Source organism: Cannabis sativa, chromosome 5 (genome assembly GCF_029168945.1).
Source record: "Cannabis sativa cultivar Pink pepper isolate KNU-18-1 chromosome 5, ASM2916894v1, whole genome shotgun sequence".
Taxonomy (NCBI): domain Eukaryota; kingdom Viridiplantae; phylum Streptophyta; class Magnoliopsida; order Rosales; family Cannabaceae; genus Cannabis; species Cannabis sativa.
In genome coordinates, this window is record NC_083605.1 from 74931616 (window position 1) to 74945214 (window position 13599).

Genomic DNA, 13599 nt, shown 5'->3' on the forward strand with positions numbered 1-13599 from the left:
GAAACCCTAAGCTCTAGATGTATACCTATATAAAATAAATTAAGTCAAGTGTAAGGAAATTGACATTGACATACACATACACTCTCTTATTTTAAAAAATTTATTTGAGAACAGAATTGTTAGAGAATGTAAGTGTCATGTTTTGTGTGGCACATTAGATATTGCTTTTGTTCAGTATATCTGCATCAGTATTTGTTTGTCTAAACATCTTTTCTGTTGTTAGTCGCATCTGATTTCACTAAGTGCATTTTAGTGCCATGTCAGCTTTCTGCGTGTTTGTTAGTTTGTGCCAGCTGTACTTTGCTGGTTGGTTAGTTAGTCAGATTTTATTATCTTTAGGATATAAATTCTGTTGTGACTGTTGTTCTAACTAACTCTCTTCGGTTAGAATCATTTTCTTGATTCTTACTCTGCTAGGGCACAACTTCTTTTTGTTTTCTGTTTTGTAGTTTGCAGAGAGAAATTTCAGAGATCTTCCTGAGGGTTGAAGATGGCGTTCGAATCTGCTTGATCTGAAGAGAGTTCAGATTACCTTGCTGAAGGTGGTTCAGATGTGTGTTTCTTGTGTACTGAGATCTAAATGTGTTTAGATCTCAAAGCTTGAGGTTGTTCAAGCAATAGGTAACTTTGTACAAAAGTCAATTTAGATTACATTGTTTGATTTGAAGAATCAGAACTGGAAATTGTAATTGAATTGATTGTTTAGTGAAAGTTACTGTACCCGGTTCAAGGGAACCCAAGCACTACTCGGTTGGAATGCGTTTCCAATGCAGAGGAAGCTTGTAAATTCTGTGTTCATTGACTTTATGTTCAGTTCATAACATAGAATTACTCTATTAAGAATCATCAATTAGAACTTGTAGTAATTAGGACTTTCAGAGAACATAACTCTTCTCAAGCATATCAAGATCAATAAAACTTGAAGTAGACTAGTATATTACCGCTGAAAGGGAATAAACCACCATAAAATTTTGTTGTTTGTCATCGTTAAATTTTATTCTATAAACCGATCGATTTATTTTAATCGACATTCACTTGTGTTTATCTTACTCGTTTACAATCATCTGTCATATTATGTGTATAGTTAACGGTAGATTTCCTCAATAAAATTAATTAATTCTTCAACGTAATTTCTCAAAGTTTTCAAAAGCTATATTATATATATATATTTATATATATATGACGTAGATGTATAACTCAATTATAATATAGAATATATTGATTGAGCTCTTCACTACCGAATTCCTTAGACTTAATATTATAAATCTAAAGGTTAATTTCTTTATTATTATTATTATTATTTGCATATAATTATAAGTTAATTAATTATACTCTTTATTCTATATGTCGCGTACGCTATCTTATTACAATACTTTAAATAAATAAAATAGATAATGGAAAAAGAAGTAGATTTAGATATCTAGTGATATAGACATATTATGTATAAAAATAATTTATATATATAGTATCCATTTACAAACAAATTAACTTATATAAACGAGCTCGAGCTAGGGTTTCATAATATTATTCATTTCCCACTCCAATAATATTTATTATAATGTAAAATTAATATATGGTACACATTATAAATATAAATATTTGTGTTTGATTCCACCACTACCTATAAATATATATATATATATATATATGAAAATAAAAATAAAAATGCAAAATAATAAAACAGGAGCAGTAGTAGTACTTATTATTCGATACCAATTATATCCATATAATATACTTTCTTTCTCAGCTTGGAATTATCCATTACATATATTCGATTTCCAAATCACTTGTAAAATGTCTGTGAGTCACAAAAATTATATTTTAATTATTTTAACACTAAATAAACATTTTTAGTCAGTGCAAACAATTTATAATTATAACTAAAATATTATATTTTTTTTAGTGATAATATTGATATAAAAATTATTTGACAAAATTTCACTAGAAAATAGTAAATATATATTTGAGTTATGACTAATTAATTAGGTCAAACACAAAATTAATGAACACCGAATTAATACGTTAATCAGTACTTTAGAAAAATAATATTGATATAATAATAATATCTTAATATTTTAATATTGTTTGCATATATATTTTTTCTGAATTAATGGACCTTATCTAAATTCATGTAAATTGGAAAAGAAGGGTCAGCATCCAAAATAAAAAAAAGGAATAATTTTGGATGAAAAGTGTTTAATAGATGACCCTTCTTTATATGGCAAAACTTTTGTCACTATATTGAAAAAGTAGATTCAAAGTTCACATAATTTAAATGAAAGAATAATATAATTTTTTTTATATATTATTTTTACAAACGAATAATAATTAATTTCAATTGAAAAATAATAATTGTTATACTTGATGATGCACATATCCAACTCTATATAAAGGGCTAACAATGGTAACCAATTCCACCACCAAAAAATTTCAATAGCTCAAAGTTATTAATAAACCTTTCTTCTTTCCCAAAAGAAAATCATCACCATGGCCTCAATGCAATGCTACAAGCCAACCAATGAGACTTGTCAGCAAAAGTGCCTTGACAACTGTTATGGCCACAATAAGCACAACGATAGTACTGGATCTTACTACTCTGGTCATTCTATGACTGGACATGGCCAAGGCCACAATGCTTCCCACGGTCAGGGTTACTACCCTGGTAGCCACACCATGAACAAACCCAACACATACTCCACCTATGGCCAAGGGTATGGCCACCAACAGGGCCATCACATGATGACTGAGCAGTATGGTCACTCTATGACTAAGCCGGCCCCAGGCCAGTCTTATGGCATGGGTCCAACAATGTCTCATGGTATGGGCTCAACACTGTCTCATGGCATAGACATGATGACTCACGCTGCTCATGGCAATACAGGCCATGCTCATGGCAGTACGGGCCATGCTCATGGTCAAAGCCACCAGGGCTACTCTGAGCATCAATCTTACGGTTCACATGGTATGATGATGGGGGCCAATGGTTGCAAGGGAAAGAAGAAAGATAGGAGTCACAAAATGATGATGAAGCGTCGGGACTGCAACCGCAGTGGTGACAGTAGCGACAGTGGCAGTGACAGTGACTGCAACTAAAGGTATATATATTTGAAAATACATAAAAAAGAACATATTACATATGGATATATGACACCAATAAAAACATCTCAACATAATAAATTACATTCTCTTTCAATTAGTTTTAGATAAAATCTCATAATTATTAAATTTGGTTATTCTAACTAATATTATTTAATTTCTATATGATTTTTCTTAATTTTTCAGAGCTTGGAGATCAAAGGATCGATGCGCAGTACAAGAGTTTGGAAAATATATCTAATATGAAATAAAAATAATCAATGACATTATATATATATGTATAAGTCTATTTTTCATGTTAGAATAAACACTTCTACGTACTGTGCCTGTAAAGTCGATCATGAATAAGATATTTATAATTTCTAGCTCTATATATGACTTGTTAAGTTCAATATATATTATATAAATATATATATATATATATATGTTACTTTTTTAAATAAATCAAAAATGCAATTTCATTAACAAAAACAAACAACACCCCCCTAATGTAATGAGCATAGCTAGACACAGAAATGAAAACCAAAATTAGAGTTAAAAGAAAACAAAGAGATGTATAAGCTATGTAACGTCCCCGCTTCAAGCCTCCATTGGGTCCTTACACCCACGGACTGAATGGCTCTTATACACGAGTATGTCACTCTGGCTACCTCATGGACTGACGACTGACCCTACAGACCAACACGAGTGTTTTCAGCGTGCTTTGTCCTCACTCACACGCATCCTGGGAAAACTTCCCAGGAGGTCACCCATCCTTGAAATTGCTCCAGGCCAAGCACGCTTAACTGTGGAGTTCTTTCGAGATGGGCTACCGAAAAACAAGATGCACCTTGTTGACATAGGTAGTACCAATCAATCCACTTAAGCCTTCTTTAACTGTGTAGTCCCATACCTACACAGTCTCAGAATCATCCCACTTGACCTTCCCCAGGCGGTGTGGGATTGAACAGCTTACCCGGTGTTTCTCCTTACGGATCACGGAACTACTGACTGTCACAAGCTAGATAAGAATTGAATCACAAGATGAATAAATTAAGACCTTTATGGTTGAATCAATTTACAGATGATGCCAATGAATCCAAGAACAGTATATAGCTTGAGTAACACTCTCAAAATTACAATTGAAACCTCACACTAAGAGTCTTGAGATCAAACACATACTCAAGCTCAATTACAACCCTCCAAAATTAAAATTACAATCTTAAAAGGAAAAGTAAAGGGATGAGGTATTTATACTTCATCAAAACAAAACAAAAAAACAACTTAACTAACAACAAACTAATAAGTTGAGCTGTCCATTCTTGAATTGGTAAGAAAGAAAAGAGCCAATGCATGATCAATTATTTGTGATCAAGTGACTTGAACCACACAATAAATCTACCTTGGTTTAGTCACTTGAATCACAAAGAGAAAGAGTTGAAACCAGAGATATATATGCAATCTGTCTAAAAAAAAGATTAGAATTTGCTTATGTTGAGCAACTTTAGGCAGTGCCTAAACTTGTGAGCTAACACTCTTTGATCTTCTTGGCTTGAACCTTGCCTTGTGCTGCTATACCCTTGACCCATAAATCTTAAAGCTTCTTTGAATGCTTCTGATAACTCTATAGTATAGAGTTATTTTTGATGCTTTAAAACTGAAAATATTGTGAGGAGAGTAGTGAAATGTGTTTGGTTACTTAAATTTTAAGTAGTTTTAGTTTAATTTCTATTTAGGAAGCTAACTTTTGAGTCTTGTAAAAATTATTGTGTTAAGTGTGTTTTTTTTTAATTAAATGTTTGCTTATTTGTTGTGGGAAAGAAGAATTAATTTGCTAAGCTAGATCTTGTTCCGGAAGGGCTAAATCTAGTAGTTCAACTTGAATGGAGCAAGTGAAAACCTAGATTTAGGTTTTCTTTGTAAGTGAAATAGGAATATTTCATCTACCTTGCATAACCTAAAAATTGATGCATATTTAGTGTTCTATAATCTGGTTTGATATAAGAATATATGAAACTAGGTGTTGCATCCATGAATTCAGCTTCAGCGATTGAAGGGGAACCATTTCCATCAATTGAGATTGAAACAGTTTAAAGTGTGGAGCCAGGAGTATTATAACACAATTTTGGAATCATTCATTCCAAATTTCTATAGAATTCTTTACAAATAGTCTTTCTGACTATGCCTTAATACTCCCGGGGTACTCTAATCAAACTCAATATCTAAGATTTTTTTTGCCTTTCCAAGATCTTTCATCTCAAATTCAGTACTTAATTGTATTTTTAGTTTTGATATCTCACTATTATCTTTTTCAATAATGAGTATATCATCCATATATAGCAATAAAAAATTAAATACATACTCATCAAAGTATATACAACGATCAAACTTATTTTTGTTGAAGCCAATTTGATTGATGAAGTTGTCAAATTTGATATTCTATTGTCTGGGAGCTTGCTTAAGTCCATACAGTGATCTTTTTAGCTAGAAAACCTCATCTGAATTTCCATTGTCAAAGCTGTCATATTGAACCATGTAGATATCCTCTTCTAGCTCACCACATAATCCATTTGGTCCACCTAAATGAGATCTCATTTTGCTACAAGTCTTGCTTTATATCTCTCTTCTTCAACACCTGATATACCTTTATTTTCTTGTAAACCCAACTGATCAGCCTTTTTACCAAAAGGTCTTTTGACAATGATCCATGTCTTCTGTTTAGGGTCTAGTTGATCTTCTAGACCTATCTCTGACAAGGTGATAATTGTCAAGGTCAGCTTAATCACTTAATTACTCAAGCAAAGTTTTATTCTGTTGGGATGTGTCCTTAACTGTATTATGCCTACCTATTTCTTCCACTACTCAAAACCATTATAAGGTCAATCACTTTAGACAAATAATATTGATATAATAACAATATCTCAATATATTAATATTGTTTGAATATGTACTGTATTTTTTTCTCAATTAATATATGGACCTTATATAAAATTTGTGTAAATTGGAAAAAAAAAAAAAAAAAAAAAAGGGTCAGCATGCATATGGAACCAAAAAAAAAATTGGAATAATTTTGGAAGAAAAGTGTTTAATAGATGAGCCTTTTTTATATGGCAAAACTTTTGTCACTATATTGAAAAAGTAGATTCAAAGTTCACATAATTTAAATGAAAGAATAATATAATTTTTCTTTCATATATTACTTTTGCAAACGAATAATAATTAATTTTTTTTTAAAAAAATATATATATAATAATTAATGTAGGAATTTTATGATAGGATTTTACTATCTTGCCCCCTACACCAACAAACAAAACAAATCAATATTAAGGTCAATTTCGACCTTTCCCTGTTCAAAGACTTTTCAAAGTCTGAACAGCCAAAACGACTGCGTTTTGTATTTGAACAAAACTCCAAACCTCGAGAACCTTCCCAATCACTTTCTCTCTTTCTTAGGTTTCTCTTCAAAACCCTAGCAGAGAGTTTCTCTCTGAGAAACTTGAAGCCAAACCCTAGAAACCCAGAAATCCCAAACACAAACCCAGCAACAAGATCAGATCTACAATGATCTGATCTCTACTCACATACACACACAAACAGAAAGCTTTTAGGGTTAGAAAACACCAGATTTTCCCGAAGTTCACCAATAAAATTGGCTACGTCTCCGTTTGAGCTGCTCCTCGAATTTGAGAGCTCGATTCCACTATCAAAATGTTTCAGACATACAACAATGAAGATTCCAAGTCACAGGTAACAATTTTGACTGGTAATCTCTATTTAATACATTTATTTGGTGTTTAATCTCTCTCTCTCTAGATCTAACTTTCTTTTGTGTTTCTGTGCATGTACGAGCTTGGATTCTTCCTTCTTCAAGTCTTCTCACCCTAGATCTTGAAGAACTCACTCAACCTTATTGATCTGAGTTTTGAGTGCAGGTATATATAGATCTAGGGTTCCCTGTTTTATTTCTGCATGTGTTTAATTTGTTAGTTACAGAAATTAGTTAGGTGTGGATTTAACCAAATCCATTCTAACTAATTTCTGTTAGGGAAGTAGAGGCCGAAGGCCAACTTAGGGCTTTACTTGTATTTACTGTTCTGTCCTTGTGTATTAAGTTGTATTTAGTCTTAATATCAGTGTAAGTGGAGGTTTAATCCAACAATTAATTTCAATTGGAAAATATAAAATATTTGTTACTTGATGATGCACATATCCAACTCTATATATAAAGGGCTAACAATGGTAACCAATTCCACCACCAAGCAAATTCAATAGTTCAAAAAAAAAAAAATTACAAATAGACCTTTCTTCTTTTCCAAAAGAAATTAATCATTCATCACCATGGCCTCAATGCAATGCTACAAGCCAACCAATGAGACTTGTGAGCAAAAGTGCCTTGACAATTGTTATGGCCACAACAAGCACAATAACAGTACTGGATCTTACTATTCTGGCCATTCCATGACTGGTCATGGCCAGAACCACAGTACTTCCCACGGTCAGGGTTACTAGCCCAACACGAACTCCACTTATGGCCAAGGATATGGCCACCAACAGGGCAACCACATGATGACTGACCAGTATAATCACTCTATGACTAAGCCGACCCCAGGCCAATCTTATGGCATGGGTCCAGCACTGTCTCATGGCATGGGCATGATGACCTATGCAGCTCATGGCAGTACAGGCCATGCTCATGGTCAAAGCCACCAAGGCTACTCTGAGCATCAGTCATACGGTTCACATGGTATGATGATGGGCGCCAATGGTTGTAAGGGAAAGAAGAAAGATAGGAGTCACAAAATGATGATGAAGCGTCGGGATTGCAACCGCAGTGGTGACAGTAGCGACAGTGGCAGTGACAGTGACTGCAACTAAAGGTATATATATTTGAGAAGGGAAATTTGAAATTATATGCATATTAGGGACTAAAATTGGTATCCTAATCTAAAACTATACATAATTTGTAAAATGGGATAACTTTTACTTAAACCCAATTTTACCCCCCTCATTTCTAAACTCTCTCTCTCTCTCTCTCTCTCTCTCTCTCTCTCTCTCTCTCTCTCTCTCTCTCTCTCTCTCTCTCTCTCTCTCTCTCTCTCTCTCTCTCTCTCTCTCTCTCTCTCTCTCTCTCTCTCTCTCTATAGCATTTGAAATCACACCACCCACGAATCCCCACTCGAACGAAGAACTCACCGAACCCACCACCCCACAGAGGGAACCCATCCACTGAGCACGCGACGAGCCTTTCCCGTTTCAGTTTTTTAATTTTTTTTTTCTTATTGATTATGGTAAAAATATTGTTAGTTGATAGATTTAGGTTGGATATGTGCATTCTTGATTAGATCTAGGGTTAGATGGAGTAGATCTAGGGTCTGTGATCTTTCTGGGCAAGAAAATCTGATTTTCTAGTTTGACATGAGCTTGAAGATGAAGGCCCGATGCATGGCCCGATGGTCCAATGCATGGCCCGATGCATGGCCTGATGTAGGCCCGATGTAGGGCCCGATGGTCTGATGCCCATTTTGGATTTTTTTTAAAAAAAAAATTATATTTATAGGACTGGCCCGATGGGCCCGATGTAGGGCCCGATGGTCAGATGCCCACTTTATTTTTTTTTTAATTTTTTTCATTTTATATGATTGGCCCGATGGGCCCGATGTAGGGCCCGATGGTCAGATGATTGGCCCGATGGGCCCGATGTATGGCCCGATGTAGGGCCCGATGCCCACTGTAATTTTTTTTTTTTATTATTTTTTTTTTATAACAAAGAGAGAAGAAGAGAGAGGGGAGGCGGTAATATAAATGGGGGTATTTTAGGGATACTCTAAAATGTGTCATATTCCACAAATATTAAATGTTATGTGTTTAGAGAAAAAATATTAAATATATGTAAGTATAGAAAATCAAATTTCCCTTTGAGAATACATAAAAAACATGTTGCAATGCCTTCTTACCAACAAAAACACATACAAATACATCACACCAATAATAATATCTCATTCTCAACATAATAAACTAGGGGTGTTCAATAAAATTTACAAACCGCTCAACCCGAATAAACCGCCCAAACCAAACCGAATAAACCGACAAAAAATACAACCCGAAATAATATAATGAAAATCCAACCCGCCCAATGAATATATTGGGTGGTTTACAAATTATTCTAAACCGCCCAATTAACCCGAATAAACCGAATTAAACCGATTTATATATTTTTTAATAAAAGTGTATATCTTATATTATATAAATTACATTTATTAGTTAAATTATTTTGTATTTAAAGTTTGGACATTTTAATTTTTAACTTAAAACTTAGATTTTATAGTTAATAATTTTTAATGTATTTGGATATTGAAGTTAAAGTTTAAAATCTACACTATATTATCACTTTTTTTATTATTTTATTCAATTATTTTATGTTTACTCAATTATATTTATCTTATATTAAAGTTCTTAAAATTAATTTAAACTATAGCATTATTTAACTTGAAATATAAATAATATATTTTTATTTTTTTAACTTTTTTGTTACTTGAATTCTAGAAACGAACAATAATAATTATAAAAAAAAAAATGAAGAACGGTTTGGACGGGTTAACCCGACCAAACCGACAAAATCATTGGGCGGGTTGAACTTTTTCTAAATTTTCATTGGGCGGGTTACGATTAAATTTTGCAACCCGATATTTATATTGGGTTAATAAAAATATGCTATAACCCGACTAAACCGACCGACGTACACCCCTATAATAAACTACATTCTCTATCAATTAGTTTTAGATAAAATCTCATAATTATTTAATTTGATTATTCTAACTAATAATTATTTAATTTCTATGTGATTATTTTTCTTAATTTTTCAGAAGCTAGGAGATGAAAGGATCGATGCGCAGTACAAGGGTTTGGAGAATATAGGGTAAATACCATTTTGGATTTTCTGTTTTACAAAAGTTACCAATTGGACCCTGTGTTTTGTTAAATGACAAAATGGACCCTGTATTTTCTAAAATAGTACAAATAGGACCCTGAATTGATTTTTTGTCAAAATAAAGTTTAATTATAATCCGATCTAAAAGTGTTATGACAAAACTGTTTACATTTTTTGTATCTGTTCGTATTAAGCATTGTCTTCAAGTTGGTTGTATTAAAAAAAAAAGTTGTCAAAAATTAAGCTCAGGGTCCTATTTTTACTATTTTAGAAAATACAGGGTCCATTTTGTCATTTAAAAAAACACAGGGTCCAATCTGTAACTTTTGCAAAACACAGGGTCTAAAATGGTATTTACCCGAGAATATATCTAATGTGAAATAGTAATAATTAATGACATTATATGTATGTAATAATATATATATATATATATATATATAAGTCTATTTTTCATGTTAGATCAATAAACACTTCTATGTACTGTGTCTGTAAAGTCGATCATGAATAAGATATTTATAATTTCTAGCTTTATATGACTCCTTTCAGTTAAATTTAGATAATACACTAAAATTTTGGAAAAAATTACAAAAATACTTTAACGCGAAAAAAATTTTATTTTTACTTTTTGAATTTTTTTTATTTACATAAAATACCTCTTCTGTAAAAATAATAAATTGTTTTCTTAATTGTTTTGTAATTTATTTATAGTTGTATTAGGTTGTTTTTCTGGTTATCTTTTGTTGTTTTATAGTTTATTTATAATTGATTTATAGTTGCCGTGAGGTTGATTTCTCATTATTTTTTACTTCTTGCTGAGCAAAGTGTATTTTTGTAATTTTAAAATTTTACAAGCGTATTTTTGTAATTAAAACTTTTAGGCCGTAAATTTGTAAATAAAATATAAAAGAAGGGTATATTTGAAAATTTTCCATATATAAATGTGTTATTTCTTTTGGAGCATTGATATTGGGCAACAATGGTGCCTAGCCTTTTCTATAAGTGGCATCCTATGATTGGTTATCGATATTTCTTAAAAGTTATTGTCTTAAATTATATGAGACTCGATACTTATTACACCAATAGTGGTATATATGACACCAATGAGGGTAGGTGGGTAATATCCAATCCAATCCAATTGAACCAAACCGATCCAATCCAATTCAATTACAAAAAATTAGATATCCAATTACAATTAGATTGGATTGGATGTTAAAAGTTGAATTTTAATTAGATTGGATCGGTTATTGGATATCAATCTCAAAATCTAATTAAAAACCGATCCAATCTAATTACATTTTTATATACATTCAAAAATTATTTATATTAATTTATATAATAAAAACTAATAAAAAATATATTAATTATATTTTTAGTAGCTTTTTTTTGTGAAATTTGTAACACGATTGTTCTATGTATTTATTTTCATAATATTTTGTTATATTTTATTACTTGAAAATATTGTTATTTTAGTTATTTTAAACATTTAATTATATTACGCTTGTAACAATAATATTTTTATAGAGTATTAAACTTAAAAAAAAAATAGTGATATTTAATTAAGTGTGAAATTGAATATCCAATTAAAAAGCAGTTATTTGATTTCATAAAGAATAAAGTTTGGGTGGGGAAAGAAGTAATTATTAAAGCCATCATTCAAGCTATTCTCACTTACACGATTATCAATAGCATTCATAGGACGACTACTAAATTTTGGTGGGAATCATCTAAAAAAGAAGAATAAAATGCATTGGTGCAAGTGTCCTAAGTTGTGCAAACCGTAGGAACAAGGTGGGTTGGGGTTCAGAGATCTAGATTTGTTTAATTAAGCCTTGCTTGTGAAACAAACATGGCGATGTATAAGGTATATCGAGACCAGTTAGTTTTAAGATCTATGATAAGCCAAGTATTCCATCATAATTGTATGTTGTTGACTTGAAGCAACCAAATGAGCAATGGGACACTGAATTCGTGAAAACTAATTTTAATGAAGAGGATGTCGAGTTGATTTTGAAGTTGTTGTGTTGTAGCTTGGAGATTGAGGATAAAATTATGTGGCACTATTGTAAAAATGAAGAATATTCAGTAAGATGTGGATACAAAATTCCTCCAAAGGTGAAATATTTTGTCTAGAAATTGGCTCATTCTTGGCTTCCGACAAATTTTGCTCTTGCATAAAGGGGGATTCATGTTGATCATTGTTGTCCAAGATGTTCTTATAGTGGTAAAGAATCTATTTTTCATGCACTTTGGGAATGCAAACTGAATCGTCCTAATTGGAAGTAATGTGGTCTTCAAAAGCAGGTATGTCATGAGGATGAGGAAGATGTTTTAGCCTTATTAATGAGGTTGGTTGCTGGTTTGGAGAAGGAGAAATGTGAGTTCTTTGTAATGGTGTCTTGGTATTTATGGTATATTCAAACCTCTATGAATAATGGGAGTTGTAAGCCACAAACTACAGACATTGTGGATTGGTGTAACAAATACTTGGAAGATTATAAAGAGAAAAATTATGGTTAGGTGAAAGGAGGTGGAAGGACAGTTGCAAAATGGGAGCCACCAAATGAAGGGAAGCTAAAAATGAATGTTGATGCTGGTGTTCGACGAGGTGAGGGTTGTTCTGGGACGAGTTGTGTGGTGTGGAATAGTGTGGGACGGGTCACTTTTGCCTCTATCACGACAGTGCAGCATGAACTAGGAGTTCAAACGAAGACTTCAACATTTTAGCATCGAAACTGATTGCTTGGAAGTTGTCCATTTAATCCAAAACAAAGAAGAGAGGTGTAGAGAAGTTGATGGTGTGTTAGAGAACATACGAAGATTGCTATTATTTGATAATGTTGATAATATTTCGTTTGTATATCGTGAAGCTAATAAAGTACGAGCTCATAGTTTAGCCAATTAAGCTTTGATTAACAAAATTAGTACTATGTGGATTGGGATTGATCCCCCTTGTGCAAGTCAAGCTTTACAACTTGACTTGCCTAATCCTTTGTAATTGTTGTTGTGGTTGAATGAATTTTGTTTCAAAAAAAAATTGTAGAGAAATAATTCCTTTTGGCCCTTACTTTAGTCAAGTTCTCCGATTTCTTTTTTTGGTAAACAATAAAATATGAATTATTACAAATTCTCATTCTAAATAAGTAAACATAATATTTATATTAAATGAAATTCAAGGGAAGCTTATACAAAATATTTAAGAAACTAAGGACTAGAAGTCTAGAATTATAAAAATTATTTATAATTTTTCATCCTAAATATTATACTTTATAATATCTTTTGTGGATGGACTCAGAACAAATTCACCAATATTATTTATTTATTTTTTTTTTTTAAAAAAAAAAAAAGAGATTACACTAGATTCACTACTTTTATTCTTTTTTTTAAAACAACACCACTTTTATTCTTATGTGTAGAGATATTTTTATTTTTAGCATTAAAGAAATTATAACTTAATTTTTGTTTATATAACTGTGTACATTGTGAGTAGACACCATTTGTTTTTGAAAATTTAGAATAATTTACTGTACTGAAAAACAAGGTTTAAATATTCAATTGGATACATTTTTCTTAACGTGCAATTGACAACTTTAAACTCT

The 13599-nt window shown here is 31.8% G+C and overlaps 1 protein-coding gene across 1 annotated transcript; it reads left to right on the forward strand.

The window, feature by feature from the left end:
* The first annotated feature begins 2358 nt into the window (after positions 1–2358).
* Positions 2359–3467, forward strand: LOC115717016 (uncharacterized). The gene is made up of 2 exons (XM_030645944.2): positions 2359–3095; positions 3283–3467. The coding sequence occupies exon 1, from the start codon at positions 2488–2490 to the stop codon at positions 3091–3093; it is 606 nt and encodes a 201-aa protein (XP_030501804.2). The 5' UTR covers positions 2359–2487; the 3' UTR covers positions 3094–3095; positions 3283–3467.
* The last annotated feature ends 10132 nt before the right edge of the window (positions 3468–13599 follow it).